The sequence below is a fragment of the Drosophila subobscura genome, chromosome J, assembly GCF_008121235.1.
Source record: "Drosophila subobscura isolate 14011-0131.10 chromosome J, UCBerk_Dsub_1.0, whole genome shotgun sequence".
NCBI classification, from domain to species: Eukaryota; Metazoa; Arthropoda; class Insecta; order Diptera; family Drosophilidae; genus Drosophila; species Drosophila subobscura.
The window spans coordinates 8,953,418-8,977,835 of NC_048532.1; the positions used below are offsets into that span (position 1 = coordinate 8,953,418).

At 45.0% G+C, this 24,418-nt stretch overlaps 2 protein-coding genes and 2 long non-coding RNA genes across 11 annotated transcripts in view; 2 read left to right on the forward strand and 2 right to left on the reverse strand.

The window, feature by feature from the left end:
• The window catches only part of LOC117895018, a 95,672-nt gene extending 90,454 nt beyond the window's left edge, over positions 1 to 5,218 (forward strand). For all 8 annotated transcript variants that reach the window (XM_034802383.1, XM_034802386.1, XM_034802387.1 and 5 more), the window contains one exon: positions 2,022 to 5,218. In XM_034802383.1, coding sequence (XP_034658274.1) covers positions 2,022 to 2,107 — 86 coding nt within the window. In that variant the 3' untranslated portion in view covers positions 2,108 to 5,218. The remainder of the gene's footprint in view (positions 1 to 2,021) is intronic.
• A 395-nt stretch (positions 5,219 to 5,613) lies between these two features.
• Positions 5,614 to 6,931, forward strand: LOC117893880. The gene is made up of 4 exons (XR_004648827.1): positions 5,614 to 5,800; positions 5,859 to 6,377; positions 6,449 to 6,696; positions 6,760 to 6,931. It is a non-coding gene; the product is annotated as an uncharacterized LOC117893880 (long non-coding RNA).
• A 4,190-nt stretch (positions 6,932 to 11,121) lies between these two features.
• LOC117893949 lies at positions 11,122 to 12,208 on the reverse strand. Its single transcript, XR_004648830.1, has 3 exons — positions 12,022 to 12,208; positions 11,435 to 11,963; positions 11,122 to 11,363 (listed from the first exon to the last, which is right to left on the reverse strand). It is a non-coding gene; the product is annotated as an uncharacterized LOC117893949 (long non-coding RNA).
• Positions 12,209 to 12,724: 516 nt separating this feature from the next.
• Positions 12,725 to 24,418, reverse strand: part of LOC117893893 — a 41,265-nt gene continuing 29,571 nt past the window's right edge. Inside the window, exons 3-4 of the mRNA XM_034800670.1 lie at positions 15,394 to 15,933; positions 12,725 to 15,325 (exon numbers count right to left, since the gene is read on the reverse strand). Of these exons, the coding sequence (XP_034656561.1) occupies positions 13,146 to 15,325; positions 15,394 to 15,933 (2,720 nt within the window). The 3' untranslated portion in view covers positions 12,725 to 13,145. The remainder of the gene's footprint in view (positions 15,326 to 15,393; positions 15,934 to 24,418) is intronic.

The following is a 24,418-nucleotide window of genomic DNA, read 5'->3' on the forward strand; positions in this document are numbered from 1 at the left end:
ATATTTACACTCAATACTCGACACTGGTTACCCCCTGAGAAACTGAGAAACTGAGATTCTGGCCCCCTCCCTCAATTAGTTATGCATTTAAATTTATTTTGTAGTTGCTTAGCAGGTAAGTGCAACAATGTTCATTTGTAATTAGGCGACAGAAAGCAGAAAGCAGTAAAGCGGTCGAATTGAATTAGTCATTAAACAATTAATCGGGTGATATTCCATTTTGTTTACACACACACGGAAACACACACAAATTATCTCAAAGATAACTAAAATCCCAGATAACTAATGAACACACAAGCTTGAACAAAGTTGAATTGAGTTAGATACATATATACATACAACATACAATATATATAAGTCGAAGTCAAAGTCGGAACGAAGACGAGGCGAAGGCATGTTAAGTTAGTACTAGGTTTTCTTTTCCCGCCTATTCCGATGTGGATGCATCTCTTATCCACACAATTTTACATCCATATAGCGTATCTGTGTATCTGTTGTGTCTGTTACAAAACACTTGATATTATTAGTTGGCATCGCTTGATTAATTAATTAATTAACAAACTAACAAACCAGAAACCGAACTGATACAGAAACCAACAAAAGGACTTTGCAAGTTTTCTTTTTCCTTGAACGTTTTGCATTTTCTCAAATGAAAAATCACCAAACTAACAAAATCAAATAACAAAAGAAACATCGAAGTATCGAGAGTGTGCCACAGATCTGAAACAAAATCTTGTACTGCCGAAAGAGCGCTAATATCTAATGCAAAAGTACATTATAATCGAATTATATATTTATACAACTATATATATATGTCTTATGGTTACACACACGTGCCCCCACAACTCGACCTGCCACCACTACTCCCACCACTACCACTACCACTGCCACCACTCCTTCAATTAAATCGCTATTTTTCACAATTTATTCGGCATTTTTCCACACTCTCGTCCCCTCCACCAACAAAGTTTTTGTTCAGAAATTTCATTTTCTGTTTGCTGTGCTAACAGAACTTTTTGTGTGCCACTAAATAAAAATAAAATTAAATATACATAAATTGAATTTTATGAAACTCCCATCTATTCGCATTGCACAACTTTTTTCATTATTTTGAATCACGCTCTCTTTGACTTTTGCATATGAAAAACTCATCTCGAAATTAGGGAAATGCTTGGCCACTCATTCAGACACAATTTTCCATTATTACTTTCCCCTTGAAATGTATGTATATGTATCTGTATATATGTATATCTCTCCATATAATTTTGTATTATGAATTGGAGTCCCCAATCCCTCCCGCGCAAGCAAGACACACAAAAACTTCAGAGGCAGCAAAGAAAATGTTGGCATAAAATGCAAAACTGTTGATCAGAAATTCGAGAATTTGCCAAGTCTATAACTATAGTAAAAACAAAAAAAGATGAATCGAAATAAATATACCAGACCAAGCGATGTCAACATTTTAGCCAACACAACTGTACTCAATCTAAGCCTTACCCACAAATATTAGCTGTTGAACTTAGTATTGATCCCTCCACAGCCCAGAGACCCACCCCAGTCCAAACCCCACCCCAACTATATTGAGTAGCGAAACCCCGTTTTTAAGTAGTGCTCATTACATTAAACAATAATTAGTTTTGCTTTATATTTTTTCTAACCAAAAGTGCGCCCAAAATCGAGTATTTTGGTCGCACTGCTTGCATGCTTTTTTGAAATAGACAATTAACCCCCGACTGAAAATTGGCTGAACATTTATTGATTAAAATCTGTACGACACAATTGTATATAACCAAATGGAGACGCCCCTGCTCCCACTCGCTCTCTCTCTGTCTGTCTTTCTCTCACTCTCTCTGTTTCTAACTCTTTCTCTCTATATTTTCCATATAAAAAGAAACTTAAAACTAAAACTTTAACCGAAACTACAAATTAAGTTCTGCAAAAACCAAAACGAAAATATTTCATAATTTTTCATATATGTATGGTTTCCATTGTATCTTTTACTTTCTTTCATTTAATTGTAGGGTCCCCGGTGTGGAAACCACGAGACATGATAAATTTAGGCACAGATCCACAGTCAACAACCCGCAAAGACGATGTGAAAAACTAAGTCAGAAAAAGCAAAACAAAACCTTTAGTATCAAGCTAAGCAAACATAAGAGCTCTTAAGCCTTCACAGCTTCACAACTTCAATTCCTTTGTTCGATTTCTCAATTTTACGAGTAACTAATCAAGTGTGAGGCAACAGCCAGCAACAGCAACAGCAGAGACAGAGGCAGCAGTTCAAAGTTCAAAGCAGAACAGAGAACAGAACAGAACAGAACAGAGCAGAGCAGACCCCAAGCCCAAAGAATTTCTCAAGCACAACTGTACCTCCGCCAAATGAAGATGCATTGCGACCATAAATTGAATGGAAGTGGAAGTTCGCTCTTGGGAAATGCTTGGGTTTCGGTGTCTGTGTCTCTGTGTGTCCTCTATTTTTAAAAGGATAAAACATCGAAGAAGTTTTGTGTCATTTTTACGTTTTTACCAAAGTGAAGAGAACAAAATAAATCACTCATACATAAAGATACTTGGAGATCTTTTTTAGAAGTAAAACCAAAATGAAGAAGACTTTGATTTATATTGATTGTATTTAAAGTGCAAAACATATAATAAAAGCATAATTAAAGCAAAGGATTTTGAGCAGATTTAATAAGAATTAAGAATAAAAATGATTAAGAAATATGAGAACAAATTCAAATGCATTTGTCGCTGAAAAAGACTTGAACGTAAATTTCGATTTAAATACATTTATTGTGGAAGATGAAGATGAAGCAGCAGATAAGAGAAGAAAACGTAAGCCAATTGCAAACATTGTACTTAGGATTAGAGAGTTTAAATTATAAAACTAAAACACAAAACTCACGAAAACGAAAAACATATAAAGCAAGAGAATTGCAGCAAGCAAAACAATGTCATTTGCAAACTTAAACAAAAGAAATAAGGAAATTTTAGCCAATTAAGCCACACACACACACTCACACACTGAAGCAAAAGAAAAATGAACACACTCGTAATCGTAAATGGAAAATGAAAAATGAAAATAACAGCAGCAATGCTAATGTTTAGTCTTTAGGGAAGTACACTGAAAAAACACACAAAAGATACCAAACAAAAACCACATACTACACGTAAACGAAACAAAACCAAACAAAATAGCAAAAATTTAGTCAAAATGTTTAATGGTAAACTAACAAAAGAAAACTAATAACAAAACGAAGTGACACAACACATCTCCCAACACCAACAACACCCAAATTGGGCTCAGGGCCCCTCCTCAAACCCAATCCCAAACGACACAACAGTACTCGTACAAGAATACCAAACGTTAATTGCAGCAAAAATAATTCAAAGCAGACGCGAACATTAAAGAAAGTAAACTATAAACTATACAAAAGTATGAAGAAACCACAAGAAGAATATATAAGCATAAAGCAAGAAAGCGAACACAAACCAAAAGAAGACGACAGACACTCTCTAGCAGAATTACAATAATAATTAAGAACTTCACTTCGAACACTTTGAGAAAAATGGATAACGATGACAACCGAATTATAGATAAGCAAAGAAGTAAATCCCGAATCCAAACAAAACTCCATAGACAAATGCACAATTTCCGAGATCTAAATTGAACATTTGTTTGATTTCTCTATATCTCAATATGGTTTTCAATTTTTTAGAATGAACTTTAGAGGAATAACTAACAAAACTTGCAATACAAGTAATACAAAACTCAATGAAAATTCTACCAAAAAATGGGAAATAATAATTAATTGGTTGTGAATGCAGCTTGGATGTTAATTCGATTCAGGAATATAATGAAATCCCCCAATTGCTGAACATTTATTTATTTCTCCAGCCGTACACGTACACTGTTCGTACAAGTGGCGATTGTCAATGGTTTTGTTTTTCAGTGTACTTGCAGGCATTGCTCACACTCATTCACAGGTTATTTCATTCATGTTTTGAAAACCCCAAGTCCCATTAATCCATGTAGCAACAAATCGAAACATAATCAAAACATTTTTTAGGTTTCCAATCAAATTGAATTACGAGTAAATATACAAATGTAATCTTTAATTAAATGATGAATGGAGAATAATAATAATAATGATAATTGAAACTACAGACCATAGAAAGCTATAAGATGTCGAGTAAATAGAAATTCTAAAATGTATACAACAGTCTAATTGATAAATGTGCATCGATGATCGATCTACCGATCGATGAGTAACAGGACAAACAAAGAGAAGATTACCAAATACAAAAATCACAACATTTTAACATAATTTTTACAGTTTGTATAAGTTTGACAGAGGTTAAATTATAAACAATACAATTAATGATAATGAACAAAACTCAACAGGAGGCATGGCAGTCAGTTGGAAGACTTTAGCAAAATGAAATAGTTAAATTATGAAACTCATTTGATGGCGAATGATGAACGATGAGCGAAGAGCTGAGCGATGGCAACATTCGAAATGGCGTGAAACTTTTTGTACGCATTTGACTATTTTTAAAGCATTTTTATTAAATATATATACATAGTCTCTATTATACGAATGTTTGACAGCCAAACAAAGTACTCATTTAATTAAGTTCACGTGCATGCCGTTGCGCTGAATCTCTTTTAACATATTGTTATCGGGCATTTGTCTTGTTTGAGCATAATTGTTAGTTATCTCTTATCACACTTTACTTTTGGCAAGTCCAAGTGCAAGGGCAGCGGGATACACGAGGGTAACAATTGCATATTTATTGCGATTTATAAGTCATAGAAAACACGCCACGAAACGAAATCCAAATTCGATATAAAGAAAAAAGAAAAAGAACTCAATAGCATTGGAAACAATTGTTGTTAACAAAATGAACAATGAACAGCAGACAAATTGAATTTTTATTATAACAACAAAATAACATAATTAGCAACTGCAACAAGAGCAAGAACAAAAAAATGTGCAATGGATGTTAATACTTTTTGAGAACAAGAAAAACAAAGAAAAGAAAAAAATATGCAACAGTAAAAGAAAAACAAAATGAAAATACACAATGATTATACAATTGCAAATGCAACTTAACACTCGAAATAAGGATAGTGAAAATGTGTGACAAATGATTAAATTACGAATCCTTTTGAAGTGAAAAACAAAAGAAAATAAAATGTGAAATTTAAAAACAATACCATGGTTTGTGTTTATTTGAATTTCATCGAATCCGCCGTTTCATGGAGGCAGCTCTTCTTAAGATAACAATACCATACTCGATATGCCTGTTTGCTATCGATTGTTCCCTTGGATCGTTTTGCAGCACTATTTACCAAAACAACAAAATTCAGCGGTATAGGCAATCAAAATAACAAAAGGCAGTTCTTAGAACTAAGCAGTCTTCTAGAAAGTGGATTCTCCTATCTTATAAAATTATATGTTCAGCGTTGAATGTCCTAGATTGCTGGTAATAATCAACAGAACATCAAAGTCGGAATATGATTTTCTTTGGTATATTTTAAAAAAACGGGAAGTATATTTCGGTATACTTCTGAGGGTCAGACGGTATTTCTTATCGATAAAACCGCGGTCACACTGCGCCATAAATCACAAACTTTTAGCTTTATTGTAAAAACCGAACCAAAAATCATAATTAGCCATAAAAAACCTAATGAAAACGATAAACAGCCATGGCGGATAGAGCAGAATGTCAATTGCAGTACGAGTTCAATGCGGAAGGAAGCAGACATCATGCTAAATATTATCTCTCGCATGTGGTTTGTCCCTCATTTGGATAATCATTCGGCAAATGTAATCAATTTGTTGTGTTTCTAGAACTTTAGTCTTGTGCAGAAAGCCGATGCACGACACATCCAGCGCCCACGTTGTTACTGGCGAGATCTACTCCATAGTAGGAAAGTTGTACGGCGCGTGGATCGGTGAGCGTCGCACCAAGTCGGAAAATACTGAAGAGCTGAAGCGTGCCTTGGAGGATTTGCCTAGGGATGTCTTCTGCGATGTTGACTCGCGGTCAAAATAGGTGGTCAGGCTGCTGGCGATTTCTGCTCCCAGGTGGTAAAGTTGAAAGGCACGCAAATGCATGACCAGTCGGAAACTATGGAACGCGAAAGTAGATGATCGATTGTCGCTGCTGTTCCCCCCGGCAAGAGTTCTCAAATTTTGGCAATGATGCCAAGATCGCACTGACAGTCACAACAAACAATGACGGTCATTATGGTCCCAATGTGCGGTTTGAAGAGTCAGAGGAGAGTGACAATATAAACAGATATATGTATTTGGCGAGGCAAAGGACGATTATATACCAGATAAGGATATACAGACAAGCATTGATTTGTGAGTATTTCAGCGGTACGCATCTTTAAATGTATTTAATGATCAATCTTGTGTGTTTTATTCCTCCACAGTTGGCCAATGAAGAGGCTGCCAGCAATGTGTAGAAATATCGTGTTCTACATCCCCTGAACATCGGCGCCTATTGGCTGGAAAGTTATCTGAGCAAAATTTTTAAAGAACACCATGGAGTCGCAAAATAAGTCTGCCGATGTACTCAAGATCCCAAAAAATGCCAGCATTGCCAGCTCGCAGACAGCGACCCAGGACATACATAGGCAAGGATTCGTATCAGCGACATGTGCCGCAATTTGGTGTGACGGTAAGGTGTGTATTGGCTCTCCCAGCAGATCTTTTTTAACTGTTCTCGTTTTGTGTTTTGCAGAAAATTGGAACCGTTTTTGTTTTCATAGAGCTGAAGGATGAGGATCGCACGCTTCTATTGCCGCTTTCCTATACACAGATGGCCGATAGGGCCCATTGAACTCAGCTATGTGGGGATCCAGCTGAAGCGTGAATGTCTCCAGTTAATCCAACTTTTGTACTGCGGAAGATCGAGGAAGGCTGGCGTGTCGCTGTTCCCGGCAAACATGGCTATACATTGTCCAGCATAAGCGACTCCTACGTGGCCTGCGATCAGGAGTGCAAGGACTGCAAGGATCAGGAGTCGAAGTGGCCGATTTGCAAGCTGACAGTCAGACTGAGTCGGATTAGGACGCAGGCTAAGATTAGTATACATAGCAAATACTTCCTAAAAGGACAATTTTTGTAAAAATGTGAAATTAACCTAGCTTTTGTACCAATTAAAAGCGTAGCATACTTTCGAGGCTACCCGATAATACCATCAACATTTTAAAGTATCTTTTGGGGGCTGCTTTGATTCCCGATAGTGTTGCATACTTTCAGGTCGAACGGATCCCTATTTCAAAATGGCGTGAAACAGCCATATCCTGCAGTCCTTAAGGTCCTTGATGGATTCAAACGATGCAGGACACTGTCCCGATCACGAGGAGGTGTGGCATGTCCTGATCCGACAGGACACAGCCGAGTTATAGCGTTGTAAAGATTATATCTGAAAGCAACGGTAAAAGGGCATTATCCTTAATGTCCTTGCATCCTGAAGGATTTCCAGCGATCCGGGACATTGTCCCGATTACGAGGAGGTGTGGCATGTCCTGATCCGACAGGACACAGCCTAGTTATAGCGTTGTAAAGATTATATCTGAAAGCAACGGTAAAAGGGCATTATCCTTAATGTCCTTGCATCCTGAAGGATTTCCAGCGATCCGGGACTTTGTCCCGATCACGAGGAGGTGTGGCATGTCCTGATCCGACAGGACACAGCCTAGTTATAGCGTTGTAAAGATTATATCTGAAAGCAACGGTAAAAGGGCATTATCCTTAATGTCCTTGCATCCTGAAGGATTTCCAGCGATCCGGGACATTGTCCCGATTACGAGGAGGTGTGGCATGTCCTGATCCGACAGGACACAGCCGAGTTATAGCATTGTAAAGATTATATCTGAAAGCAACTGTAAAAGGGCATTATCCTTAATGTCCTTGCATCCTGAAGGATTTCCAGCGATCCGGGACATTGTCCCGATTACGAGGAGGTGTGGCATGTCCTGATCCGACAGGACACAGCCTAGTTATAGCGTTGTAAAGATTATATCTGAAAGCAACGGTAAAAGGGCATTATCCTTAATGTCCTTGCATCCTGAAGGATTTCCAGCGATCCGGGACATTGTCCCGATCACGAGGAGGTGTGGCATGTCCTGATCCGACAGGACACAGCCGAGTTATAGGGTTGTAAAGATTATATCTGAAAGCAACGGTAAAAGGGCATTATCCTTAATGTCCTTGCATCCTGAAGGATTTCCAGCGATCCGGGACATTGTCCCGATCACGAGGAGGTGTGGCATGTCCTGATCCGACAGGACACAGCCGAGTTATAGCGTTGTAAAGATTATATCTGAAAGCAACGGTAAAAGGGCATTATCCTTAATGTCCTTGCATCCTGAAGGATTTCCAGCGATCCGGGACATTGTCCCGATCACGAGGAGGTGTGGCATGTCCTGATCCGACAGGACACAGCCGAGTTATAGCATTGTAAAGATTATATCTGAAAGCAACGGTAAAAGGGCATTATCCTTAATGTCCTTGCATCCTGAAGGATTTCCAGCGATCCGGGACATTGTCCCGATTACGAGGAGGTGTGGCATGTCCTGATCCGACAGGACACAGCCGAGTTATAGCGTTGTAAAGATTATATCTGAAAGCAACGGTAAAAGGGCATTATCCTTAATGTCCTTGCATCCTGAAGGATTTCCAGCGATCCGGGACATTGTCCCGATCACGAGGAGGTGTGGCATGTCCTGATCCGACAGGACACAGCCGAGTTATAGCGTTGTAAAGATTATATCTGAAAGCAACGGTAAAAGGGCATTATCCTTAATGTCCTTGCATCCTGAAGGATTTCCAGCGATCCGGGACATTGTCCCAATTACGAGGAGGTGTGGCATGTCCTGATCGGCCTTCAAATAAAGGATAAAACAACAAAAAAGGCTCTCCTGTTGTTGTTGTCGATTTATGTTGTTGTTGTTGTACAACAAAAGTTCTTTTTGTTATTGTTGTACAACAAGAAAGTGTTTGTTGTACAACAACCACCATTCGTTTGCACAGTGGCGCCCCTGCGATCACTGCGGCCTCTTTTGGAACTAAAAAGCGTTGTTGCACAGTGGCGCCCCCGCGATCATGACGGCCAAGTCTGAAACTAAAATAACGTAGTTCGATAATTGACCGCTCAAAGTTGGGGCGCCACTGAGTACAATAAATTCTTCTGAAAATGCATCGCTCAAATGTAAATTTTCAGACCGAGTACCAGGCCAACAGAAATCAGCAGACAGTCGCTGGTTTTTCTTTTTTCTATGTGTCAAGAGCTGGATGCTATGAAACGGCAGTTATTTTTTAAATTTCCTGAGTTGGTGAAATTCAAAAAAGAAAAACCAGCGACTGTCTGCTGATTTCTGTTGGCCTGGTACTCGGTCTGAAAATTTACATTTGAGCGATGCATTTTCAGAAGATTTTACCAGTAACCGATATAATCAACTCAGTTTTCAGAAGAATTTATTGTACTCAGTGGCGCCCCAACTTTGAGCGGTCAATTATCGAACTACGTTATTTTAGTTTCAGACTTGGCCGTCATGATCGCGGGGGCGCCACTGTGCAACAACGCTTTTTAGTTCCAAAAGAGGCCGCAGTGATCGCAGGGGCGCCACTGTGCAAACGAATGGTGGTTGTTGTACAACAAACACTTTCTTGTTGTACAACAATAACAAAAAGAACTTTTGTTGTACAACAACAACAACATAAATCGACAACAACAACAGGAGAGCTTTTTTTGTTGTTTTATCCTTTATTTGAAGGCCGATCAGGACATGCCACACCTCCTCGTAATTGGGACAATGTCCCGGATCGCTGGAAATCCTTCAGGATGCAAGGACATTAAGGATAATGCCCTTTTACCGTTGCTTTCAGATATAATCTTTACAACCCTATAACTCGGCTGTGTCCTGTCGGATCAGGACATGCCACACCTCCTCGTGATCGGGACAATGTCCCGGATCGCTGGAAATCCTTCAGGATGCAAGGACATTAAGGATAATGCCCTTTTACCGTTGCTTTCAGATATAATCTTTACAACGCTATAACTAGGCTGTGTCCTGTCGGATCAGGACATGCCACACCTCCTCGTAATCGGGACAAAGTCCCGGATCGCTGGAAATCCTTCAGGATGCAAGGACATTAAGGATAATGCCCTTTACCGTTGCTTTCAGATATAATCTTTACAACGCTATAACTAGGCTGTGTCCTGTCGGATCAGGACATGCCACACCTCCTCGTAATCGGGACAATGTCCCGGATCGCTGGAAATCCTTCAGGATGCAAGGACATTAAGGATAATGCCCTTTTACCGTTGCTTTCAGATATAATCTTTACAACGCTATAACTCGGCTGTGTCCTGTCGGATCAGGGCATGCCACACCTCCTCGTGATCGGGACAGTGTCCTGCATCGTTTGAATCCATCAAGGACCTTAAGGACTGCAGGATATGGCTGTTTCACGCCATTTTGAAATAGGGATCCGTTCGACCTGAAAGTATGCAACACTATCGGGAATCAAAGCAGCCCCCAAAAGATACTTTAAAATGTTGATGGTATTATCGGGTAGCCTCGAAAGTATGCTACGCTTTTAATTGGTACAAAAGCTAGGTTAATTTCACATTTTTTCAAAAATTGTCCTTTTAGGAAGTATTTGCTATGTATACTAATCTTAGCCTGCGTCCTAATCCGACTCAGTCTGACTGTCAGCTTGCAAATCGGCCACTTCGACTCCTGATCCTTGCAGTCCTTGCACTCCTGATCGCAGGCCACGTAGGAGTCGCTTATGCTGGACAATGTATAGCCATGTTTGCCGGGAACAGCGACACGCCAGCCTTCCTCGATCTTCCGCAGTACAAAAAGTTGGATTAACTGGAGACATTCACGCTTCAGCTGGATCCCCACATAGCTGAGTTCAATGGGCCCTATCGGCCATCTGTGTATAGGAAAGCGGCAATAGAAGCGTGCGATCCTCATCCTTCAGCTCTATGAACACAAAAACGGTTCCAATTTTCTGAAAAACACAAAACGAGAACAGTTAAAACAAAAAGATCTGCTGGGAGAGCCAATACACACCTTACCGTCACACCAAATTGCGGCACATGTCGCTGATACGAATCCTTGCCTATGTATGTCCTGGGTCGCTGTCTGCGAGCTGGCAATGCTGGCATTTTTTGGGATCTTGAGTACATCGGCAGACTTATTTTGCGACTCCATGGTGTTCTTTAAAAATTTTGCTCAGATAACTTTCCAGCCAATAGGCGCCGATGTTCAGGGGATGTAGAACACGATATTTCTACACATTGCTGGCAGCCTCTTCATTGGCCAACTGTGGAGGAATAAAACACACAAGATTGATCATTAAATACATTTAAAGATGCGTACCGCTGAAATACTCACAAATCAATGCTTGTCTGTATATCCTTATCTGGTATATAATCGTCCTTTGCCTCGCCAAATACATATATCTGTTTATATTGTCACTCTCCTCTGACTCTTCAAGCCGCACATTGGGACCATAATGACCGTCATTGTTTGTTGTGACTGTCAGTGCGATCTTGGCATCATTGCCAAAATTTGAGAACTCTTGCCGGGGGGAACAGCAGCGACAATCGATCATCTACTTTCGCGTTCCATAGTTTCCGACTGGTCATGCATTTGCGTGCCTTTCAACTTTACCGCATGGGAGTAGAAATCGCCTGAAATCGGGAGCAGCCTGACCACCTATTTTGACCGCGAGTCAACATCGCAGAAGACATCCCTAGACAAATCCTCCAAGGCACGCTTCAGCTCTTCAGTATTTTCCGACTTGGTGCGACGCTCACCGATCCACGCGCCGTACAACTTTCCTACTATGGAGTAGATCTCGCCAGTAACAACGTGGGCGCTGGATGTGTCGTGCATCGGCTTTCTGCACAAGACTAAAGTTCTAGAAACACAACAAATTGATTACATTTGCCGAATGATTATCCAAATGAGGGACAAACCACATGCGAGAGATAATATTTAGCATGATGTCTGCTTCCTTCCGCATTGAACTCGTACTGCAATTGACATTCTGCTCTATCCGCCATGGCTGTTTATCGTTTTCATTAGGTTTTTTATGGCTAATTATGATTTTTGGTTCGGTTTTTACAATAAAGCTAAAAGTTTGTGATTTATGGCGCAGTGTGACCGCGGTTTTATCGATAAGAAATACCGTCTGACCCTCAGAAGTATACCGAAATATACTTCCCGTTTTTAAAATATACCAACTACCGACTTTGATGTTCTGTTGATTATTACCAGCAATCTAGGACATTCAACGCTGAACAAATAATTTTATAAGATAGGAGAATCCACTTTCTAGAAGACTGCTTAGTTCTAAGGACTTCCTTTTGTTATTTTGATTGTTTTGCATATAAATGTGTGAACTATACCGCTGAATTTTGTTGATTTGGTAAATAGTGCTGCAAAACGATCCAAGGGAACAATCGATGGGAAACAGGCATATCGAGTAAGTTATATCTGACAAAAGCTCTCCACTATGGTGTCGATCAAATGCAAAGCGCCAGGTGGTCATTTGGATGCCGATGTAACAACTTTCGGCGCTCTCCGGCTGGAGGCGCCTACGAAAACTGTTCAGAGGGTGCAAAAATGAGTTTGGCGCGTTTATTTAAAATTACATTACTCACTGCAAGGACATAACGGTTGTACGATTTTGTAATTAATATATTTAAATATCAGTTAATGTTATTTAGTAGAAGCATCAAGTACAATAATCATATAAATAGTTTCCTTCTGCGCTCTCGTCTTTGATTTTCGTTTAGCAAGTTTTCTATTACATAGACTACTCGTTAGGCTAGGCTAGGGGGCTACAGATACTCGTGGATATAAATCCACTAGATACACCCGAACATACATATACAATACCATATACAAATGCCGATTCACATACATGATACTCGTACAAACTAGAAGCGTACTAAGGAGCGCGAATGGAGTGGATAAATGTTCTTAAGATGGATATGGATATAATGCTAATTGAGTTACACGTAGAGCTTGACTTGATTTGGGGGGAGCTGACAGGTGGGTTGGGTGTGGACTACTGGCTATGGGTTGGTCTACAGGCCTACAGGTAACCATGGCCGGCCACCTCGGCCGGTATGAAGCCCTCGCGCCCATCGCGCGTCTTCACATAGAACCACTGGCGCTGATCCTTTGACTCGCGACACTCGCACAGGGTCACAATATCCCCCTTGTGCACCGCAATGCTCTCCGTGACGTAGTCCGAGTTGATGGCGACTAGAGTTTGACGTAGCCCGTTGTGCTGCTGCTTTCGTAGCACGCTCAGTGCTGTGGCCACCGCTGGCTGCGGATGTGGCTGCTGGGGAAGGGTCTTTGGATGCAGATGCTGTCCGTTTTGGCCATTGGTGATGTACGAGACGTTCGAGATGCGTCGCGTTACCAGTGACTGAGACTGAGACACATGCAGATGCGGCTGCTTCTTGGTGCTCTTCTGCTGCTGCTGCAGTGTGACGTACTCATCGTTGGAGGCTCCGCTCCGCACGGACGCGGATCCGGAGGCCAGACCCACCTGCTTAGTGGAGCGCAGCTGTGCGTAGGCCTTCTCCACGAGCTTTGGCTGTGATGCGGCTCGCAGATACAGCTTATCCACATGCTGCTCCCCGTACAGGGAGCTGGTAGTGCTGCCGCCTTTGGTCACCTGATGTTGGCTAATGCTGTTGTTGTTGTTGTTGTTATTGATGCTCAGGGGCAGCACCTCCTCGACGGGCTTGGAGCTGCGTGGAGTGCGGGCGCCATCGGAGCGGGTGCCTCCGCGCATCCGAATCTCCTTCTCAGAGTCGGTCATGTTGCCGCAGGGACGGGGAAAGACGTCTGCATTGGATTCCCAGCATGGAGTGTGTCGGGAGCCGCTTCGAGCCGCCTGCGGCAGGATTCCCAGAGGCAAGCAGCAGGCATAGCCCACGTAGCCTTCCTCCGCGTGCGGCGTCTGCACGTACAGCCAGTTCTGGTTCTTGAAGACGGCATTCACGACCATGCCCAGCGGCAGAGGAATCTCCAGCTGGTAGCCACCCGGTCGCGTCTGGTAAAGGGTGCTGGCCGTGGCCAGGACCACGGGTATGTTGCCCGGCGCGGCCAGCGAGCAGCGCGACAGGAACTCGTCTACGTTGTGGATCTCATAGCCAAAGCGCTGGACCCGATTCCGGTCCCTCCGCTTGCGATGGCGATGCCTTCGCTGCTGCTGAGGGGCCGCTCCTCCAGCTACTCCGCAACCCACTTCTGAAGCCGCCACCAGGCTGGGCTCCGAGTAGGTGCACTTCAGTGAGTCGGCTGCCGTGACTGTCGAAGCTCTCGCCTGGCCATTGCATGAATCTGCAGCGGTCGTGGAGGCGGCGCCTACCCCCATGGAGCGCGCCTGCTGCAGCCGGCTGGCCAGCTTCTTGCGGATCTCGTTCCGCTTTCGGGCCAGCATCAGGGCCTCGCTATGTGCATCGCTCTTGGGTGCCCGCTGGGGCGTGCACACGAAGAGCAGCTCTTTGGTGGAGGCGGCGGCCACCGGAGCTCCGGCCTGCGCATGGCTCTGGCTCCGCGGCACCGCCCTTTCCTTGTAGTCCAGCAGATTCTGATTGCTGAAGAACTTCTGCTGCCCGAGATGGCCGTTGCCCGGTGCCTGGTGCCCCGTGGGCGTGGTGGCGTACCCATTGAGTGGCTCCGTGCCGCCCGGCAGCTGCTTGACCCTGTACCGCTTCTTGGTGACATCCAGCTGCGTGGGCACTGGCTCCGTTCTCGTTTGTCCACCATTTCCAATGCTGATCGATGTCTGCAGCAGTTCGTTCTCTTTGTGGTCGCCACCCAGATCCGAGGACGTGACCTCCTTGGAGTCCTGGTTCTGGGTCTGCTCCGGCGCCGCCGGCTGCGGCTGCTGCTGCTCCCGGAGGACCCAGGTGAGTGAGATTCGAGGCCGTCGCAGGCTTAGGTTCTGACCCATCGCGTCGTCGTCGAGCCCTAGCCCTACAGCATGCTGCAGTTGGGGTGTGCTCTTGGCTCTCGGCACTACGGCAGCAGCGGCGACTAGTGGCAGAAGCTCGTCGATCTCCACATAGTCCGAGCTGTACTCGACTCCCTCCTCCTCCTCTTCCTCCTCCTCTCCTCCCTCTCTATGCCCGGTGGCTAGTGCTGGCGTTGGCGGTGGCGGCGTGGCCGTAAAGTTTCCCACAGAACTGTCGCTGCTTCCGGGCTGCTGAAGAATCTGGGCGCAGGCGTGCAACAGGTCCGGACAATAGGCATCTGCAGGGTTTATAAAAAGAATATTGTAAGAAATAGTTTGTCGGAAACTCTACGGGCTCTTGTCTTACCCCTCAGTCCGCGGCTGCGGCTGCGTCTGCGTCGACGCTGGCGTCTTACCGCGCTGCCGCCGCTGCCCAACTCGCAGGCGCTGCTGGATCCGCTGCTGCTGGAGCTGTCTGTACTAGAAGCAAAACGTAGTTCCTGCTGCTGCAATTCCCGCAGTCGTCGGCGGCGTCTTGCCTGCTGCTGCTGCTGTCGCGCTGCTGCTTCGCTGGCGGTTGGTCGCGCGGGCGTCGCTGCATTCTCCGCCAGCTGCGGCGGACCTGTCCTAGCAGCTGTTCCTGTTGCTGTTCCTGCTACTGTGCCCTGCCTCTCTGTGTAGCTGGGCGGCGGTGTCAGCGGCAGGGGGCAGTAGAATGGCGGTGGTGTGGAGTGCACTCGGCGGCTGGACTCTTCCAACACGTAGTCGTTCTCCTGCGCCTGAAGCTCTACAGTGACGGCATCCTCATAGCCCAGCGGGTGTCCGTGTCCGTGTCCATCCCCAGGCGGGGAATCTGTGGCGGTTGGAACGCCGCCATTCGGGCGGTAGGTCGGCGGTGGTGTGGCAACTGTGGGGCGAAAAATCAGTGGAATTTAATTCAGTGGCATTTATTGTCAACCCCAGAAGAACTTTGCGAACTGTTTTACCCATGGTTTGGCCCTCAAAGGGTTGATTCTACTCTCGCCAGAGATTGGGAGTGATCCAAGCCCACCACTTGCTGCTCACTGACTCTCCTCGCGCTTCTCCCAAGACTTCACATGACAATAAAAATTCCAATTATATTAAAGATTCTTTCGATTTAAGCAACAACAAAAAAACAATGATGTGCTCTGTCCGTATGGGCTGCTCTTTCCACTGTTCATTCCAGTCATAAAGACCATTGAGAGGCGATAACGACGACACCTGAAGCACCTAGGAGGACAACACCCACCCCACACGGGGGACCAGAGCAAAAGCAAAGGTAGAGGAACTGTGGAGGAGCATGGGGGAATATTTAAAATATTTGCCAATATAAATGTCAGAAGCCGGCGCAAGAGTGGAATGGAAGCCGCTTGCTGACTCGGCCAATAGTTTGTGGCCGCCTGGCTATCAAGGCCAAGATCAGCGAGAGACTCTCCAAATGGCCAAGACGAAGCTGTGGACGTGGGGGGTAGGGGAGTGGTGGAGGTTGCGGGAGAAGGCCAAGTGGAAGGTGCAGGAGGAAGCGTGGCCAATAAAATTCCAAACTGATATGCTCAATGGCAACAACGTGCCACAAGTGAGTAGTAAAATGTGGAAACGTGACGGTATTTCAAAAACACCAAATATTGGATTGGAGCAGCATCAGCATCAGCATCTCCCTCCCCTTACCCCCTTTCGCGTCCTTCCATTCCCTCTCTCTCTTATTCGCTCACGGTATGACTCTGCTTTGATTTTGGCCCATTCGCACAACGTTCAATGAAAAGAGAAACCAGCAGTCGGAGGCCAGGATAAGAGACTGGCGTACACCCTAACCATATATGGAATGCTCTTCAATTTGATTCACACACAAATATGGCCAGAGAAATTGCAAATGGAATTCAATGACCAACAAATTGTCACAAATTAAAACATGAACAAAGTGGAGGGCCAATTAATAATTGTGATTGTAATAAATATAAGAGGAATGCCACAAACACAGATTTACCAAATCAATTTCATTCAATCGGGCGATCTGGCACCATCCGGATATCTTTCCACGTTGAAGTTATCCAAAAGAATTATCCAATTCCATAAATACAAATTATCCAAATGCTCTCCCTCTGGAACCTAGAGAAACTGCCTCAAAGTATTGCTACTCCTTGCAAAGGATAGAGTACACACTCATATCCATAACTAAGGCCTGATGGAGCGCAGAAAGGACAAGGCCCAGAGCCCTGGAAACCAGGCAAAATCTGCGGGCCCAGCAGCAGCAGCAGCAGCATCAGCGATGCAGCGTGGCAGCGTCTTTAACGACCTCCACAACGGAACAGTGCAACGGGTGGGGCTGAGAGACTGAGGGGTCTGTCAGTCAGTTGACCAGCTCTTGGTTGCTCTCTCCCTCTCTCCTACCGCCACCACGGGCCTAATCAAAAAGGTTCAAGCGCAGAGATCGTGCGAGGATTACATGGGGGTGTGACGACAGGCCGGCTCAAAGTCATTCACTCCGTCGACTCCTACTCCAGCCACAGCCACAGCTTTGGCTGCAGCTCTCAACTCGATCGTGATGCTGTGGCCTTTAATGGCCTCTACGTGAGACATGATCTCTGGCAGGCAGGGGGATGGGCCATGCGGGAACCTATGGCTACATCGAGGGCGTGGCACAGTGGTGGGGCAGGGCGGCAGCAGGCAAAGAAAACGAAAGTGTTGCAGTGGCAGCGCTCCATCTGTGCTGTGCTGTGCTCTGTGGCTCTGTGGCTCTGTGGCTTGCCCTCTAATTAAACGCAGACGCAGGCTGCCAAATTAGCTAATGACAACATTGCGCCGGAACCAGCAACTCCAGCAACTCCAACGACAACTGCAACAAATGATTGCAGCCCATTGCACAAATCACAAATCCAAAGCTGCAACGCCTGCCCAAAAATGGATAAAACTCTGACAAATTTGTTTTGCAACTTGTTGGTTCGCCCGTTGCAAATATGGACGCTCGTCGTTCGGTCCGTCCGTCCATCTGTCTGTTGGTCAGTGGCTGCAACATGAACATGGCTGGCCACTGGGGCATTGTGGACGACCCATGTAGGGGACCGGGGACCGGGCACCAGTCAAAGCGACAGCTGTCACTCGCTGACTCGACGCTGGACGCTTGCTCTGGCTGCTGGCCCCTGGACACCAGTTCAGGCCTGGGCCCCCAATGCGACTTTGGTGATAATAATTCAATCGAGAAATGTCGAAGCGTGCAAATCACTGTGTTTGATTTGTGTGTGCCCCGCTGGCTTAAAAGGCGTTCGGAATTGATTGGAGTTGCATGTGATTAAGTGCCACATGAAGCGGGGAACACTCATCCCAGCCCAGAACGACATGCAAAGAAGGCAACCAACTGAGCGGGAAGAACAGATCATGCGTCAGTGATGGGATGTGCAGGAATCGCTTGGCATTTGGGATCTATGTTTGCATAGAAAAAGAGAGTAAACAATTTTTACAGAATGTATCCTGAATTTTGAGTAGAAAATGCTTATTTGCGAAGTTCCATTCGGCAGTTTCCTTAATCTAAACAGGGAACCGGGCAAACAACTCTCATTGCGGGAAGCTTCGATCTTCAGGATGATCCCATTGACTTCCATCACTCTCTGCTCCACGCTCTGTATGTTCTTTGCTGTGGCTGTGGCAACATGCTAGATGCTGCATGCCGCACAATCGATAACTGTTTTTGGACGGCGTTTCGCGCACGTCCCTCGCATATATATCTTAAATGGCAGCAGCAGATAAGACGCACTAATAAGATAAAAACATTTTAATTGCCACTAAACATGGCAGCGCCACAGACATACAGCTCTCCCTCTCCCTCTCCTCTCTCTTTTTTCACTTGATCTCTGTCTATCTCTCTGCCTTTGCTTTAGGCCAAACAACTGTAAAACGTCTGTAGCCATGGCTATGGCAACCATATGCCAGCTATGCCGCGCTGCTGCTGCTTGCCAGCCTGCTGCCTGCTAATGGGTTAACAAAACGCCACAAACTGCCAGGCAGGCAGGCAGGCAGGCAAATAAATAAAACTCTGATTTCGTTGAGATTTAATTAAAAGTGAACTTCGATTCGAATGGGACCTTCTTGCTGAGGTGCCAAAACAAATTAAAATGCTTCTGGAGGATCATCAAAACTTTAATGACCCATCAACCGGGGGAAACCATGCCCATCAATTCGACTAAACCAACGATCCTATCCGACGACGATGACTCTGCACCGCCAAGAACCATAAAATCCAGCATAAACTTCGATGATTGTCAGGGCTGCCCACAGTGTCCAAGGCGACTGCCCATCCTTGTTGACAAGTCGAACTTTGGAGTGGGAACTTCTCCAGGTGCCAACACATGGCTTGCCACTACATCCGCTGGCACTGGCACTGGCACCCATCAAATGGTTAAATTTATGACACAAATAATTTACACAAATTTCAGTTTCTTAGCTTTTCAATTAGCCAGGGTACGGTCAGGTGGAGTGGTGGGCCTCCTGCTGCATATTCCACTGGAATGGAGTCTCCATGGAGTCTCGACTGTGCTCTGTGGAGTGTCGAGTGATGTGGGGTCTATTAAGCCTATTTTTATGACTTTTTAATGCCCTGTTCGGCTTTGGGTGGTCAAGACATTTCAAAGATTTCAATAGGTGCGATTCCGGAACGCGATCAAAAATGAATTAACTTTTATGCTCATGAGCGGCCTCAAGGAGCAGCCCTTTCTGGTATCTGCCTGTGTGTCTTTCTCCGTGTTTTGTGTGTCTGTGTGGCTGGGGGTTGCGGTTACTGGCCATGGCAATAAAATTAAACGTTTGTTAGCTTTTCGGTTTTGGTGTTCGGCTTTTGGTGCGTGTGTCTTAAGCGGTTTTAAATATTTATGAGCCCATTTGTAGCATCGTTTGCTCACACAGCAACACACAGCCACACAAAAATATCATTTTATGGCCTTAATAAATTTAAATGTTGTGGTTGGACGACTCACGTGGCAAGTTGTGGCCAAGGTGTGGCATTGACAAGGTGCAAGGAATCGAAAGTTGTGGAATAGACAGGTCACAGGATATTAATTTTGTGTGATTTATTTTGCACAGCATTTATGAAGTTTTGTGCCAATTCATAACGGATTTATTTCCAATCTTCAATGCTACAAAAGTTCCACGCAAAACAAATTTCTCTTACATTTCATGGGGAAAACCGAGAGCCAGAGACAGCTTTCTGTGCAGGATTCTTATCTCTCTGAATGGAGAGCGAGCCCAAGAATTGTTGGGCAAGTGCGTATTTATGGCTCATTGACCAACTTGGAGCGCTCCCAGCCACTCCAACATACTTCCAAGTGGCAGGACTTTTGCTTTTCCTGCTCGCAGCTCAGACCAAGGCGAAATCGAGTTAACAAAAGATAAATTCCGCCTCGTCCTGTACTGGCGTCAAGATAAGCGTCCTAGGACATGGGCTACCCCCCGAAAAAAGAGCTCCACAAAAAGCCAAGACCTGCTGGCACACGAAAGGATGGGGGAGACATCAAAGCAAAAAAGCAATAAGTCCTGGGGGCGGAATGTAAATTGAAATACGCGAATGCCAGAGAAAGAAAAGGGGGAAGAGAGTAACTCAACCAAAGAACCAAAACTTTAACCCCGAACACCGAACCTAAAGCCGTTGCCAAATCCGGACCTACACCAACATGGCTCCGGGAAAAAAGGGAAATACGCGCAACGCACTTTGATTTGCTGGCCAAGATGTTGATGAACCGCCGCGCTCTGAATGAAGGGCTTCAAGGACTACGGCAGATGGAGCGCAAGTGCACTTTGGCCTCTCCAGCAAATATGTCTTCGAGTGTCATCCAGCGGGAGCTCAAAAGCAAATCGCACGAATCCCAAAACGAGGGGAGGGCAGACCACGGAACAGAAGTCGTTGCAGGAACAGGAATCGTGGCAAGAGTCGGGATTTGGCTTGGGTTTGAGTTTTTGGTTTTGGTTTTGGTTTCGGCATCAGGGCCCTTTGTCTCCCTTTGATATGCTTTATTAAAATTTCTTTCTTGCCGCCAAAAACGAGGGGAGGCAGCTCCTATCGGTGGGTGGGTGTGTCCCTTTGGGGACATTGTTATAAATTCCTTTGCTGAAAAATGTGAAAAATGCGCCATGTAAATTATTTCTGCGTCATTTTTTCCGCTCCTCGACCAGGCCATGCCAAGCTTTTATTGTGCATGATAAATTTTTATTGTAATTGGCTGTTGATTTATGGGCCATGGCCGCGACATGGCCGACATACCTCGACATAGCCTCCAAAAAGAATCTCGGGCTCTCGGCTCTCTGATAACAAGTGCCAGATAAACAATTCTCTTTCAATTTGCCATTAATTAAAGAGGAAGGAGGATACTCTTACATATTTCAAGGCTGGTGCGCCTACCACTGCTGCCCCTACAGAGACTCCTCCGATTCAAATGGTGGCTTGCTGGGGCATAAAAACTAATCGCAGCCTTACAGAAATCATCTATGAAATTGCGCTCACTGATGCGTAACCGGCCACCCAAGCAGGAAGTGCAAGGCCTCCGTCCAAAATGTAGGCCCAAGCGGAGGAGGAGGAGGAGGCCTCGTTTCATGGCTAACATGCTGAACGCCTCCAAAACGCTCATTGTTTTTGTCAGATGCTCCACAGTCAAACACCATAAAAGTTTATGAACAGAAGAGAACAGAGAAGAACCGAAGAGCTGAAGAGCTGAAGAACAGAATCCACCGCCAGCCAGAAGTGGCAGATTTTTTAATGCTTTGTGAAAGATTTCATGGTAATTTCATCGCCGGGTTATAACAATTTACAAATTATGTAATCGAAATTTATTGCCTTGCATAGCTGCTGCTGCTGCCTGAAAGAGCTTCTCCTTAGGGCTCCATTCCATTGGGAGCACACACACACACACAAACACACAGAGGCCTCATCGTTAGTTTAAACGGGTGGGTGGGGTTGTGTGGGGGGCCTACTCTTTGGGTTTTATTTCGATATGCACAGGTGGCTTTGATGGGCGCAACATTTGACTTTAGGCCAGAGTCAGATTCAGAGATTAGGCGAGAAGGAGGCTAAGACTAACGAAATTTGAATTGCGGAAAAATGTTCTTTTTTAGGCAGAGATTTCTTCAGAGTATTCAGACACAAAGGGATTGATCCATCGATCTATTCTTGATCTATTAATGTTACTTGTTGGAACGACACCGGAGTTACTGCTTCCATCACCCAGTACGCAGACACCTGAACTCCCCCACCTGTGTGTCATTTATCCCCCTCTGATAAATGGCAATCTGTTCGCATTAAACCTAATTCCTTCAACCCAATCCCAATCCGAATTTGTTCTCCGTCAAGCGCATAGAGCCGTGACCCATTAGTTACGGCACTTTCCAAACAAACTCCAATAATGCAGCCATTAAATGCCAACTATTCTGCCATCAAGTGCTTTAGTTTGACATAAATCTCCAGCGGATGGCAAAAGTTTAGCTTTCGCCACACAAATCTGTGCCTCGCGCACTCCCAAGTGTCCCCCAGACCCAGGGCACCCGACCAATGTTTCCCCACCACACACTCGGCGAGCCCTAGGATCAGCGCTGCCTCTGGGAGCTTATGTTGCAGCTTTAATTAACGCCGGGGTTTTTTTTGGATTGCTGAGCATCGTCCTGCTCCTGCCACATGCACAGAGTTTGGCCAACAGGTGCACAAAGTTTTGACCAGCCAGAACCCTTGTCCCTGGCTCTCTTCTACCCATCCCTTCCCATGCCATTTTCTAGCTATTTCCACAGTCCCATCCCAGCGTATTTTTATTTAATTTAGAGTCGCGCCACGCCAGGCAGGACTTTCATGTTGTAATTTCCTCAAATTTACGAGTTTGCTTAGCCCCGGATACGGGTTCGGGATAGTGCACAGAGCAGTGGGTTGGGAGTCGGGCATCCGGTTGGGGACGGTGTTTTGGCAATAGCTGCGCAGAGGAGGCAGGATTTACGACTTGGCTTGCGTTGGGATGGGTTACTCCAAAGCGTAGTTTCACTGCCGGGCATTGGGCTTTCCGGAGCACGGTTATGTCCCGGTCCGTCCCTGGTCCTGTCCGCTGCGGCTTGTTAGCGCCTCGACTCTGTTTTGGGCCGCCTCATTTTATTAGCAGCATCCTCTCGCCTGAATCCGGTAAAACCTACACCAACCATTCCTCCATGAATCCTACTCAACCAGATTGCTGTAAATGAGGCAACTTTTTGTGCCCTTGACTGTATCTCCCCTTGAATATAACACAGAGAGAGAGAGAGATAGAGAGTGGGTGGGCGTTTATGTGTGTGTGTGTGCTCTTTCAGTAATTTCGCATGCAGTTTATGGCTAGGCATAACAACTAAAACAACAACAAGTCAGGGGCCCATGCAGCTGTTAGAGTTCCCACACCCCGGCCGACTCGGCTCTCTTCGCACACGTTGATGACGATGCCGCTTATAAAAGTTGATCAAAATTATTACTACACCCGGAGAAAACCTTGCACAGAAGAGGAAGGAGACGTAGCAGCAGCAGCAGGAGATGCGTGGGAGGAGAAAGAGTAAAGGGCACAACGTTCTTACGGTTGTACAGGTCTGGGCCGCCCCGCCCGCACACTTCTATTCTCTTGGAGCGAGGCCATGTTCTGCCACAATTAGAGTGTGTGGCCCCATTGCCATAAAGTTATGGGATTCATGGCGCACGTTTTCCACAACGCATTTCGGAGTTTACTTATTACTGCAGTTTATCTGTCCAGCCGGAGTGGTGGAAAAGGATAAACTTTCGAAGGCCACATTTCATTAGCTCCGGCATGTGGCTGCTCGGGATCTCTTCTGCAGATTCATACAGTACGTTGCCTAAGTTTGCTCGTATGTACGCAGCTTTTACGACTGCACATGGTGTGTGCGATACTAAATTCATATAATGGGGTTATGGCATGTGAATTGCATCTTGAGTTATGGTTCGTTATCCTGGGAACTATTTGATTGGCCAGGACATTAAGTTGTACCAAAATATGAACAAATATTATACATGAGTCACTAAACTTTTGCCTTTCACTGTGATGCCTACCATTTACAGTTTGTTTTGCATCTCATTCTCTCGGCAGTATAACAGAATATAACAGATTCTCTTCTAAAGGATGGCGTGACAAGAGAGAGAGAGATCACACTGCCGTCCACAATTACGTTAACAGATCACTTAACAGTCATGTTCATTCATTTAGCACCTCAAACAAAGTAGGTGAGCGCTTGTCCAACATAATAATGCAAATGTAATCGATCGCAGAGTCATGAAATGCATATGTTAATACGCAATACACTCTTTAGTACATATAAATTGCCCCCGCAGTGCAAACATGCTCTCACATGCTTTGGAGTTAATTAACGTAATCATGGTT